The sequence below is a fragment of the Medicago sativa genome, chromosome 2 (assembly GCF_051527215.1).
Source record: "Medicago sativa cultivar Bolivia chromosome 2, Bolivia_mono, whole genome shotgun sequence".
In the NCBI taxonomy this organism is placed as follows: domain Eukaryota; kingdom Viridiplantae; phylum Streptophyta; class Magnoliopsida; order Fabales; family Fabaceae; genus Medicago; species Medicago sativa.
Window position 1 is genome coordinate 21634037 of NC_140750.1, and position 13036 is coordinate 21647072.

A 13036-nucleotide genomic window follows, 5' to 3' on the forward strand; every position below is an offset into this window, starting at 1 on the left:
TATCATGTTGTTTCTTTCCTTCCAAATCATCCAAACAGTTGCGAACCAAAAATTTTTGAAGTATAAATGAGTAATTCTTGGCATGCCCGCCATCTTAGTGAACTGAATAAAATGATGTCGAAGCTCACCTACATGCACCGAAAAAATAGCTAACCACTTCCAAACTTGATACCACAACTCACACCAAATTGTCTTTCGTAGGAACTCTGTTACGGAGTAAGCGCCACACCAGCAATGACACCTTTGAAGGAATTGATTTATGCCAAACGTCGTCTTCAAGAGTCCTATCTAACATGTCACAAGTATTAGTAAGAAACCGATAGGATTCCCTCACTGAGTACCCATGAGCTGGATCCAATTGCCACCTCCAAGTATCATGTACATCATCCTGCAACACAATGTATTAAAAAAGAACACTCCCTCACACTCTCTTCTTCCCACGCAAACAACCGACGCCTCCAGACCCACGCCCCACCATCAACCTCCCAATCGCGCCTCCTATAAGCTCCACCCTACAATCTTTCTCCACGGCCAATTCGAAAAGGCGGGGGAACTTTATCCTTAACGGAATGTCCCCGACCCACTTATCATACCAAAAGAAAGTATCTCTCCCATCACCAACTACCTTACGTATGTTTTCTTCAAACCAATTCCCGACCCCCTCGCCTACCCCGTCACGGACATTACACACCGTCCTCTACCACACCGAAAAGTGTCTACCCCCATCCCTTAACCGCCCTTCCCTCACCTTAACGGGCTTTCAACACACGGTACCACAGCCCCTCCTTCTCTAACAACAACCTCCAACACCACTTTCCCAACAGAACAAATTAAAAGATCTCACCCTCCTAACCCCCAACCCCCCATTATCCATATGCACTACATTTTAATCTATTTTAACATAAATAAATATTTTTATGATATATACTAATTTTGAACCACCATTCAAGAAAATTAAATTCATTTCTTTATGATGTAAATATCAATGACAATTAAATTTTAAATTTTGTTATTAATTTTATAATTTAGAGTATAAAATTCACTTTTAAATAACCATACTTTATCGAATTTAGTAATTTTTCACATATTTTAATTTTATTTTGGGTTGTTTCATATTTTATAATAGGTTTTAAAACTATAAGTGAATGAAATTTGAATAAAAATAGCGAAAAATATGTATTCAAATTTTGATTGTATTAAAATTGGTCTGCAATACTATTTTTCTTCGAGAATGTTAGATTATATTATTATTATTATTATTATTATTATTATTATTATTATTATTATTATTATTATTATTTTGCTAGATTATTTTTTTTTGGTACAATATTTTGCTAGATTATTAGGAATAAAAAAAAACTTATTGAGGGAGTAAAGTGTAGATTTTAAAATATGAGGGGATAGGAATATAATTCAATCTTCTTTAGGGGAGGAGTGTGAAATATTTTCTAATATGTTTTGAATACGAGGGAAAGAAATGGTATATTTTAACATAAAAGGAGAGAAAAACATAATTCAAGCATCTTTGAGGAAAAAAAGTGTAATTTAATCAAAATAAAATGACAAAAAGCAAGTGAGTTTTGAAATCAATCATCTTACCGTACTTGCTGTTCCCTCCCCTTCCCATATTGATTGAATCCAAATTTAACCAAAAATCTATAAACTGATGGTAAACAAAGTAGAAGCAATATAGCTTGTTTGAATGTCAGCATAAATATTCAAACATTTAACTTATTGATGGACTGGCAAGAGAAAAGAAAACTATATCGTACACCAACATTCAACTTCATATTGCATTTTGGAAAAAGGAATGCTCATTATGTTGTTACAAGAACATGATGATTTTGTAACATTCTAAAATTTCTATTTCTAATAAGGTTTCATCTTAATTTGCGATTATGTATAAATGATAAATTAACATAAATTTTTTGCACGAGAGAACTATAAGGGTTTATTCTTAAATATAAATACATACTCCTTTCGATTCGGAAAAACACACAATCACGCAATCAAGAGATCACATTGAATGAAGAACATACAACCAAATTTAATTTTAAAATACGAGTTGTAAGCAATATTGAAGTCAATATACGACTTCGGATGAAGATTGAATAAACTAACATTTAATCTCATCGGATCCAATTCAAATACAACTCGAAATATGAGCCGTTTAATTTTCGAACATAGTTCGACATCTTAGACATATCAACACAAAAAACATTAATGATACTTTTTTTTTTTCCGGTAGATAGATGAGATGACAAAGCCATCATAAACTCACACACAGGTATCGGGGTTCGAACCCCGGTCATGACGTTCGGTCTAACAATTTCGGCATTTTTTCCGGTTAAGCTAGAACCCTTTTTATATCTATCTATATAGTTGGTATTGACATTTTTTATATTGCAAAAACATTTACGTGATATTAATTAGGGGTTTATTTTGAAAAGAAACTATAAATGTGGTTGGTAATATGACAAGGACTTATATTATGGGGAAAACTGTTGTCAAATCGGTGCTGATAGTTCAACATAGAATCGTAACAATTTGTGTAATAATTCAATTTTAATATTGAATAAATAGTCAATTTAGTCTTTAAACTATCTTTTTCTCATCAATTTAGTGCTAAAACTTTTGAAATCAACTAAAATGTCCCTAATTTATTCTCAGATCCAGTTATTTAGTCCCTTGATAAACATAATTGGTTGTTTTTTAATCACTCAATAAACAATATTTAGTCTCTGAATTTTCATACAAAACAACCAATTATTATTGTTCTTCAAAAATAATTGGTTGTTTTTTATGAAAATTCAAAGACTAAATATTGTTTATTGAGTGATTAAATAGTTGGATATGAGAATAGTTAGGGACTAAATTTATGCATTTTTCATAGTTTAGGATCATTTTAGTCGATTTAATAGTTTATGAACTAAATTGGTGATAGAGTGATAATTTAAAAACTAAATTTATTGTTTTTTCTACAATATTCAATCGGTCCTACTCTCAATTTCATGAAAATTTATAAGGAATAACAAATAGAGAATTTGATCACAATTAAGATGGTGAAAATGATACAAAAGAATGATGAAAACACAATGTGATTACAACAAATAAAATAAATGAACAATATATTGAATTATGAGAAGAGAATCGTGACCTTATCAACTTCGTTTTGAAGTCTGCTTGCAAGGTACCTATAGCGGTTCAAATCTTCAATTGAAATTTGCGCCATTGTTTCAGTGAATCGGCGCAGCTGAATTCTATGCAAATGAATAGGGTTGCAACAGTGTTTGTTGCGTAGCTGATGAAACACTAATATTAATAAATAAAACCCTAGTCATCATTTATACTATATCCTCATTATTACAAGCGTGTAACGGTGAAAATAAGTTCCTGTTTTCTTCATGAGTATTTATTTTAGGGTTAATTATGTTTTTGGTCCCTACAAAATTGCGACCTTGTAAGTTTAGTCCTTACTTAATTTTAATAGCATTTTTAGTCCCTACAAAAAAAAAAATTTACTTATAATTTTAGTCCCTGCTAAAATAAATTTTGTTTAATTTTCCTTAAACTCTTAAATTTTTTAACGATTCTTTTTATACTAGTTTAAAACACTATAAAAGGTTCATTTACTAAAATCTATAATTTTTTAACATGAAATAAATTAAATATGAATTTTTTAAAACGACAAAAGTTTAAGATATAAGTAACAAAAATATGGACGTAGAAATCAAATTTTTGCGATATTTTTTTCGGAGGACCTTTTAATAACATTCTTAACACGCCTGTAAAAAATTGTTGAAAAACTTAAGAGTTTAAGCATAAATTAAACAAATTTGGATTGAGTAAGGACTAATATTGAGTGCAGAAATTTTTTGTAGGGACTAAAAATGCTATTAAAATTAAGTAAGGACTAAACTTACAAGGTCGCAATTTTGTAGGGACCAAAAACATAATTAACCCTTTATTTTACTACATCCTCTTTCTTACAAGAAAAGTTCAAAAGTACTTGTGGTAAATAAACTTGTGTTACTTTTACGTAATTATTCCCATAAGAAAAATTGGAAATTTGTCTTATAATTTTAATTAGGATTGCAACAGTGTTTGTTGGGCACGATAATGGTTATTATGAATGTGTAGCAAATGAAACACTCTTATTAATAATCATTTTCTTCCTTAGAAAAAATTAATAATCATTTTCGAGTGTAACACTAAAACTAAGGTTCCGTTTTATTCAAATCTTTTTATTTTTATTTTTATTTTTGAAGAAGGCTTGTTCAATATCTTGATTTGCATCAATCCACCTAGGGCTGAATAGAACTTGCGCTCGAGTTTATATTTAGTCCTTCATCAAAATATGATGAAAGATCGACAACATTAATTGAATGATGTAGAGACACCATAAATACTTGACAAATCTATCTTGTAATCATTGTTATTGATTTTCGATACTATTTTTGAAGGGATCATCAACTCTTGGAGACAACCAGATATTTAGTTGATTTGGTTTGTTCTTTTTGTAGATATATCCATTCTGAATCTTTCATTTTAAATAAAATTTTGTTGAATTTTGTGCTTATTATGGTTAGTTTTGTATCTGGATTTTTGTTTCTTATATTGTACTCAAACAATTTTATGCATCTTCTAAATTCTTTCGTTCAATATTCTACATCTTCTTAAACCCTCAAACCAATTAACTTCACGAGTATTAAGAAAAATAGTTGTAATACTCCATCCGGTCCTATTTCTGAGACAATTGGGTCACCAAAAGTTAATGCATTTGGTCCAAATTCTTAACCAGATACATCACATTTAGTTGACCTAAATATTTCTTATAAATAAGATCCGGTGAGTAGTAAATTGGTTACTTTTTTGTCTTTTTTTTAGGTTATTATTCCTATAATTAAATATGATTATTTTTGTAAAGAAATCATGCATGTAAAATTTTGAAATCAGTCTTATATTACGGATGAAAGAAAATGTGGTAAAATGTTTTCTAATTAGGGATGAAAGAAGAATGATGGTTCAAAAACAAGAGAGAATCTACTCTCTAAATCTAAAAAAAAGAATACTCAATTTGATAAACTTCAAGATGAAAATACTTGAAAGAATTTACCTTATTTATACTAATCGCCAATGCCAAAATATAGTTGAAATAGTCGCAGTAATCGATGCATCAACGGAAACATGATTTTGTAGAATTCGAGAATACAACAAGATTTCTATAATTATTTTTAAAAGTTTAGAAATATCACTGGACCTTTTAAATGAAACGACAAAACTTATTCAACATAAAAAAATCTTTTCAAATCCTAATTGAAAATACTCCCAGTATTGCACAAATTAGTGTTTTATGCAAGATTACTATAAAAGTTTTGAGAAAGATCCACCCACATGTCTAACTCAATCAAAACTAAAACATAACCCTATTACATTCTTTGGCAAGCGAATCACACAATTCTCTTCTTTTCGCCATTATTTTTCGTATCCTTGGCCTCAATGTTGTCTTCATGAATACCAACGTTTGTTCCTTCTTGAACTTCTAGTGAATTTTTAACAAACATATACAATCTCCATACTGTGTAGTCACTCTGAAAATTACGCTTAAAAAATTAGTGAGTATCTAAGTAATACTTGCTAGACAAAATCAAAACTTTGTAGATAAGATTAGACAAACAAAATTAGTAAATGAAAGCAAACAACATTACTAGCAATAGGTAACATGACAAACCTCAGCTTCAAGGTCAAGGGTGACCATATCAATACTATGTTCGAAATTTGGATTATTCTCTTTAACAATCTCTAATGCCTTGAGGAGGTTATGAGGAGACAACTTGGGGATGGCATTCGCAAGTCTAGACTTCTCCGAAAGTGACAACTTCCTAAATTATTCGATCAACAATAGAACATAATAAACAACATAATTCCATAACATGACCAAAAGGAAATACATCTTGAATTCTCAGTGGCCTATTTAGAGGAACAAACTAGGTGCTATAAAATATAACATTGAATAATAGGTTATTCGATCTTGATCAGACAATTCAGATCCATGACAGCGTAAGCGTGTCAATGATATCTAAATCTATAAAACTCCTACCATAAGCGGGCCCAAGAAAAAAAATCAATTCGTTGCGGGACCAAACACTAAACTAACAATGTCATGTAGCACTATTTTGGCAATTTGAAACTACAAAAATGAAAATAATGGGTGATTCTTTCACAAACCTGCACTGTGCAATCATAGTTGTTTTGAGACTTCTCAGAGCCGTATCAACCTTGGACAGCTGAAGCAACAAAAATTAAACGCATAAGTTTTTTTTTGGTGGTGGCCGGGGTTTGAACCCTGGATCTTGCATATATTATGCAAGATCCAGGGACATTAAATGCATAAGTTAATCTTCAGGAATATTTCTTATGATAACCATACAATATTAAATTTAAACACAACTTTGCAAAATAAAAATGATGAACCAACCTCAGTACTTAATTCTCTAGTCTTGTTTGCATAAGTGGCTTCTAGAGCAAGCTTATTACTCATTTGCTTATGAGCTTCTTCCTTTGACAGTTCACTCTCCTGAAATAATCAAATAATAATAATAATAATAATAATAAGAACAACAATAATATTAATAAAAACTAAATTGCAGAAGTACTTGCACTTGCCTCACAAGCTAATTTTGAAAAATGGCACATGAGCTCTGCTTGTGTTTCTTGTGAAGCACGTTGCAGCGGCTTCTTAGATCCACTAGGAGCATACTCCCTGCCTTTGTTTTTGCAATCATTCTTTTGATCATCAGTGGATTGGTAAAACTGTTCAACCTCTTTTGCTTCCTTCTCAAGCTGCACTCAACACATGACATAAAAAATGTTCAAAATTAATAACATAGCAGCAAATAATCCCTTGACAGAAATTAGAATACAATTTGTAAAAACAAACAAATGAGAAGGAAACATGATGTTCCTTCATTCCTATATGCATCAGAATTGCTAGATTGGATAACAAGATTAATTAAATTATGATAAAAATAAAAGAGTAAATTACACTCCCCTCCCCCCCTTTTAAATTTATGTTAAAATATACACTTCTCTCCTTTGAAAAGTAAAATTAATTCCCTTCTCCTATGAGATGCTTGAATTACAACCCCCTCTCTTAATAATTAAATATGCACTACACTTTAACATATTTTAACATAAATAAATATTTTTATGATATAGACTAATTTTGAGCCACGGTTTAAGAAAAATAAACTCATTTCTTTATAATTTAAATGTCAATGATAATTAAATTTGAATATTTTGTTATTAATTTTATAATTTAGAGTATAAAATTCACTTTTAAATAACCATACTTTATCGACTTTAGTAATTTTTCACATATTTTAATTTTATTTTGGGTTGTTTCATATTTTATAACAAATAGCAAAAAATATGGATTCAAATTTTGATTATATTTAAATTGACCCACAATACTATTTCTTCGAAGTGTCGTAATTAGTTTTTTTGCTAGATTATTATAAATAAAAAAATTATAGTAAAGTGTAGATTTTAACATAAGAGAAGAGATAAATGTAATTCAAGTTTCTCTCAGGGGGAGGAAGTGTAATATTTTCTAATATGTTTTGGATACGAGGGGACGAAAATGTATATTTTAATATAAGAGGGGATGTGAGTATAATTCAAGCGTCTTTGAAAGAATGAGAGTGTAATTTACTCAAAATAAAATGAGAAAAAGCAAGTGAGTCTTGAAATCAATCCACTTACCGTACTTGCTGTTCCCATCCCCTATCCATATTGATTGAATCCAAATTTAACTAAAAATCTATAAATTAATGGTAAACAAACTAGAAGCAATCGCTTGTTTGAATGTGGACATAAATATTAGGCTTAAACGCACTATTCATCCCCATACATTTGCAAAAGTAGCGATTTTGACCCCCTTTTAAAAAAATGGCAAAAGTGACTCCATGTTTAGGGAAATATGCTCTTTTGACCCTCTAACTCAAGAGAAATATGCTCTTTTGGCCCCTTATCTTTGCAAAAAGTTGCATTTATGACCCATGTTTTGGGACACATGGAGGCTTCTTAACAACTTTGCAACGTTTAGGGGTCAAAATTGCATTTTTTTTTTGTTAGAGGGCCAAAATCGCAACTTTTTAAAAGTTAAGGTGTCAAAAATGCACTTAAGCCTAAATATTAAAACATTTAACTTATTGATGGACTAGGACTAGCAAAAGAAAAGAAAACTATCCTACACCAACATTCAACTTCATATTGTATTTTGGAAAAAGGAATGCTTTTACATCTTAAGCATTATGTTGTTACAAGGACATGATGATTTTGGAACATTCCAAAATTTCTAATAAGGTTTCATCTTAATTTGCGATTATGTATAAATGATAAATCAACATAAAAATTTTGCATGAGAAAAGGGTTTATTCTTAACTGTAAACCCATACATACTTCTTTTAATTCGAAAAAACACACAATCACGCAGTCATGAGATCGAATTGGATGAAGATCATACAACCAAATTTAATTTTAAAATATGAGTTGTAAGCAATATCGAAGTCTTTACCTGACTTCGGATGAAGATTGAATAAAATAATATTTAATCTCATCGGATCCAATTCAAATACAACTCGTAATATGAATCGGTTAATTTTCGAACATAGGTCAACATCTTAGACTTCACATCAACAAAATAAACATTAATGTTACCATTTTTATATCTATATAGTTGGTATTGACATTTTTATATTGCAAAAACATTTGAGTGATAATAATTAGGGTTTATTTTCTTCATAAAAAAAATTAGGGACTAAATTAGGGTTTTATGAAAATTTAGTGACTAAATATTGTTTATTGAGTGGTTAAATAGTTGGATCTGATAATAGTTAGGGACTAAATTTATGCATTTTTCATAGTTTAGAGATATTTTAATCGATTTAATAATTATGAACTAAATTGGCGATAGAGTGATAATTAAAAACTAAATTTACTGTTAATTCTTCAATATTCAATCTGTCCTACTCTCAGTTCCAGAAAACTAAAAAGGAACAACAAATAGAGAATTTGATCACAATAAAGAGGTGAAAATGATATTGTATAGATCGATGAAAATACAATGTGATTAAAAAAATTAAATAAATGAACAATATAAGAATTATGAGAAGAGAATTGTGATCTACCTTGTCAACTTCGTTTTGAAGTCTACTGACAAGGAGCCTATAACGGTTCAAATCTTCAGTTGAAATCTGCTCCATTGTTTCAGTGAATCGGCGCAGCTGAATTCTATGCAAATGAATAGGGTTGCAATAAATAAAACCCTAGTCATTTATACTAGCGTAACAGTGAAAAATTGTAAGGTCCCGTTTTAATCGCGAGTATTGATTTTTACTACATCCTCATTATTACAAGAAAAGTTCAAAAGTACTTGTAGTAAATAAACCTGTGTTACTTTTACGTAATTACTCCTATCCGAAAAATTGGAAAATTGTCATATAATCAGGGTTGCAACAGTGTTTGTTGGGCTATAATGGTTATTATGAATGTGTAGCTAATGAAACACTCTTATGTCCCCGTGAGATTATCTCAGTTGGTAAGGACAATGCATAATATGCAAGGTCTGGGGTTCGAACCCTAGACACCACAAAAAAAAAAAATGAAACACTCTTATTAATAATCATTTTCTAGTGTAACCCTAAAACTAAGGTCCCCGTTCCTTAAAAAAAAAACTACGGTCCTGTTTTATTCAATATCTTTTTATCTTTATTTTTGAAGAAGGCTTCTTTAATATCTTGATTTGCATCATCCACCTTGGCTTGAATAGAACTTGCTCTCGTGTTTATATTTAGTCCTTTTTCAAAAAATGGTGAAAGATCGACAACATTGAATGATGTTGAGACACCATAAGTACTTGACAAATCTATCTTGTAATATCATTGTTATTGATTTTCGATACTAGTTTGAAGGGACCATCAACTTTTGAAGACAACCAGACATTTAGTTGATTTGGTTTATTCTTTTTGTAGATATATCCATACTAAATCTTTCATTTTAAAATTTTGTTATTTTTGTGTTTATCTTTTTTTTTTTTTTTTTGAAGAGGCTAAAATGAAATACATATAACCACAAAAAGTGTCAACCAACACAAGAAGTGTTTAGAAAGACATCAAAGATCCAAGACACAATTCAAAAAAGAGAGAAAAACAAGAGCCAACAAAGAGCAAAAGGAAAAACTTAAGTTACAGCAGAGAGAAATTCGAAGGGTTTTGCCTCCAATCATTGTAGTGAAATTCGAAGGAGACAAACTTCGATTTTAACCACCAAAAAACTAGAAGTTTAACCTCCAATCATTGTGCTTATCATGGTTAGTTTTGTATCTTCATTTTTGTTTCTTAAATTGTACTCAATCAATTTTATGCATCTTATTTCTTTCGTTCAATGTTCTACATCTTCTTAAGACTCTCAAACTAACTTCACGAGTATTGAGAAAAATAGTTGTATTAGTAAATTTGTTACTTTTACCTTTTTTTTTTACGTTATTATTCCTATGATTAAATATGATTATTTTTGTAAAGAAATCATGCATGTAAAATTTTGAAAACACTCTTATATTACGGAAGAAAGAAAAAATGGTAGATAGTTTTTTAATTAAGGATGAAAGAGAAATGATGGTTCAAAAATGTTCTACATCTTCTTAAGACCCTCAAACTAATTTCACGTGTATTGAGAAAAATATATGTAATAGTAAATTTGTTACTTTTATGTTTTTTTTTTTATGATTCCTATAATTAAAACATGATTATTTTCGTATGGAAATCATGCATGTAAAATTTTGAAAATGGTCTTATATTATGAAAGAAAGAAAAAGTGATAAATGGTTTTTTAATTAAGGATGAAAGAGGAATGATGGTTCAAAAATGTTCTACATCTTCTTAAGACCCTCAAACTAACTTCACGTGCATTGAGAAAAATAGTTGTAATAGTAAATTTGTTACTTTTACGTTATTATTTGTATAATTAAATATGATTATTTTAGTAAAGAAATCATGCATGTAAAATTTTGAAAACATTCTTATATTTACAGAAGAAAGAAAAAGTGGTAAATGATTTTTTAATTAGGGATGAAAGAGGAACGATGGTTCAAAAACGAGAAAATCTACTATCTAAATCTCAAAAGAGAACACACAGTTTCATAAACTTCAAGATGAAAATACTTGAAAGGATTGACCTTATTTATACTAATCATCAATGTCAAAATATAGTTGAAATAGTAGCAGTAATTGATGCATCAACAGAAACATGATCGTGTAGAATTCAGGAATGCATACATAGTGGTTTTAAACCACCATGGTTTAGCATCAATAATTGAGTGGTGCAACGAATAAACTATTATATTAGGGGTGATGGAAATGGAAAGGCTTATTCTATATTTTACTAATTTTATTTTTGAAGAAGGCTTATTCAATACCTTGATTTGTATCATCCACCTCCGATTGAACAGAACTCACCCTCAAGTTTATATTTAGTCCTTCATCAAAAGATGGTGTAAGATAAATAACATTGAATGATGTTGAGACACCATAAATATCTGACAAATCTATCGTGTAATCATTGTTATTGATTTTTGATACTATTTTGAAGGGCCTATCAACTATTGAAGACAACGTGACATTTGGTTGATATGGATTATTCTTTTTGTAGATATATCCATACCAAATCTTTCATTTTAAAATTTTGTTGCCTTTTGTGCTTATCATGGTTAGTTGTGTATGTTGATCTTTGTTTCTTCAATTGTACTCGAACAATTTTATGCATCTTCTTGGTTCTTTTGTTCAGTGTTCTACATCTACAATAATTTTTTTCTTATCCAATGGTGGTGTTAGGTCTAGACAAAAATGAGGTAGAGTGTCATAAACCACCTCAAAAGAACATTTGCGAATAGCTTGATTAGTTTAAATTGTGTAGGCAAATTCAACATGTGCAAAGAAAAGATCCTAATGTTTCACGATTTTACCGATAATGCTCTGAAGTAGGTTATCCAAAATCCTATCAAAAAATTCAGTTTTTCCATCTATTTAAGGATGACTAGCACTACTTTATTGAATATTATTACCCATCCTATTAAAACTATTTTTAGAGAGCATAATCCTATGAGGATGATCCTGGGTGCATAAGGTGGCTAACCGTTAGGTCCTCATAAGAAGGCGGAGTGGAGGTGGATGGTTTAAGAGATGAGCAGGTATGCACCCGTGGCATGTTCCACACATTAATTTTTGCAAAATTAATGATCCGCGATGAAGTTAGACACTACATTCTCACAACTTCCACTATCAATGATAACATAAAAAAAAAAATTCTATAATAATGCAACGTGTATGGAATATATTGTGTCTTAACTAAGATTATTCCTTTGCTGACATTGTGTTTAGCCCTCACATAATCACTAATGATTAACCATGATCAACAATGGTGAGCTTTTCATTGTATAATGGCTCTTCATCTTCTTCTAACTCAATCTCTTGTAAACTTTCTTCTTTGGTTACTTCATATGTTTCTCCTTTGATGATGGTGTTCTCCGAGTTAGATAGTCGAAAAATATATGTCCAAAACCTTTATATTTGAAGCATTTGATGCTCTAGATTTGTTTTCTTATGTAGGTTGAGGAGAAGGTTTATTTGAGGTTCCAGATTCATCTATTAATGTTTTAGTAGGTATAAGGAGAGTTTTTCAGTGGAGGAAAAAAGTTTTATAAGAAAACTTTTTGGGTGAATGTTTCTTTACTCGCATAGCTATATGAATAACATCGTCTAATAACCTTTATTGTTGGAGCTGACCATGATAAGAAATATCAGTGTTTAATCCACCAAGGTATCAACTTCTCAAATTCTCTAGTGTATTCTTCTGTAGACAGGTTCTTCTGACAAAGATTTTGAAGTTGAATATAATAATCTTGATAATAATAAGATAATAGTTCAACCAATCATCAAACTCAACAGGTTGGAGTTTTCCTTTGAATCAAGAATATCCA

The 13036-nt window shown here is 30.2% G+C and overlaps 1 protein-coding gene across 1 annotated transcript; it reads right to left on the reverse strand.

Annotated features, from left to right (window-relative positions):
- Positions 1–5267: 5267 nt before the first annotated feature.
- LOC146945482 (transcription factor GTE1-like) lies at positions 5268–9266 on the reverse strand. Its single transcript, XM_085748071.1, has 6 exons — positions 9192–9266; positions 6667–6843; positions 6479–6577; positions 6229–6287; positions 5732–5882; positions 5268–5591 (listed from the first exon to the last, which is right to left on the reverse strand). Exons 1-6 carry the CDS (start codon positions 9264–9266, stop codon positions 5451–5453), a joined length of 702 nt encoding a protein of 233 aa, XP_085604197.1. The 3' UTR covers positions 5268–5450.
- Positions 9267–13036: the final 3770 nt, after the last annotated feature.

Coding starts and splice junctions, on each gene's coding strand:
- LOC146945482 (XM_085748071.1), bottom strand. CDS start 9,266: ATGGAGCAGATTTCAACTGAAGATTTGAACCGTTATAGGCTCCTTGTC. Junction 6,844..9,191: donor TTCAAAACGAAGTTGACAAG/GTAGATCACAAT, acceptor TGTTGAGTGCAG/CTTGAGAAGGAAGCAAAAGA. Junction 5,883..6,228: donor ACTATGATTGCACAGTGCAG/GTTTGTGAAAGA, acceptor CGAATAATTTAG/GAAGTTGTCACTTTCGGAGA.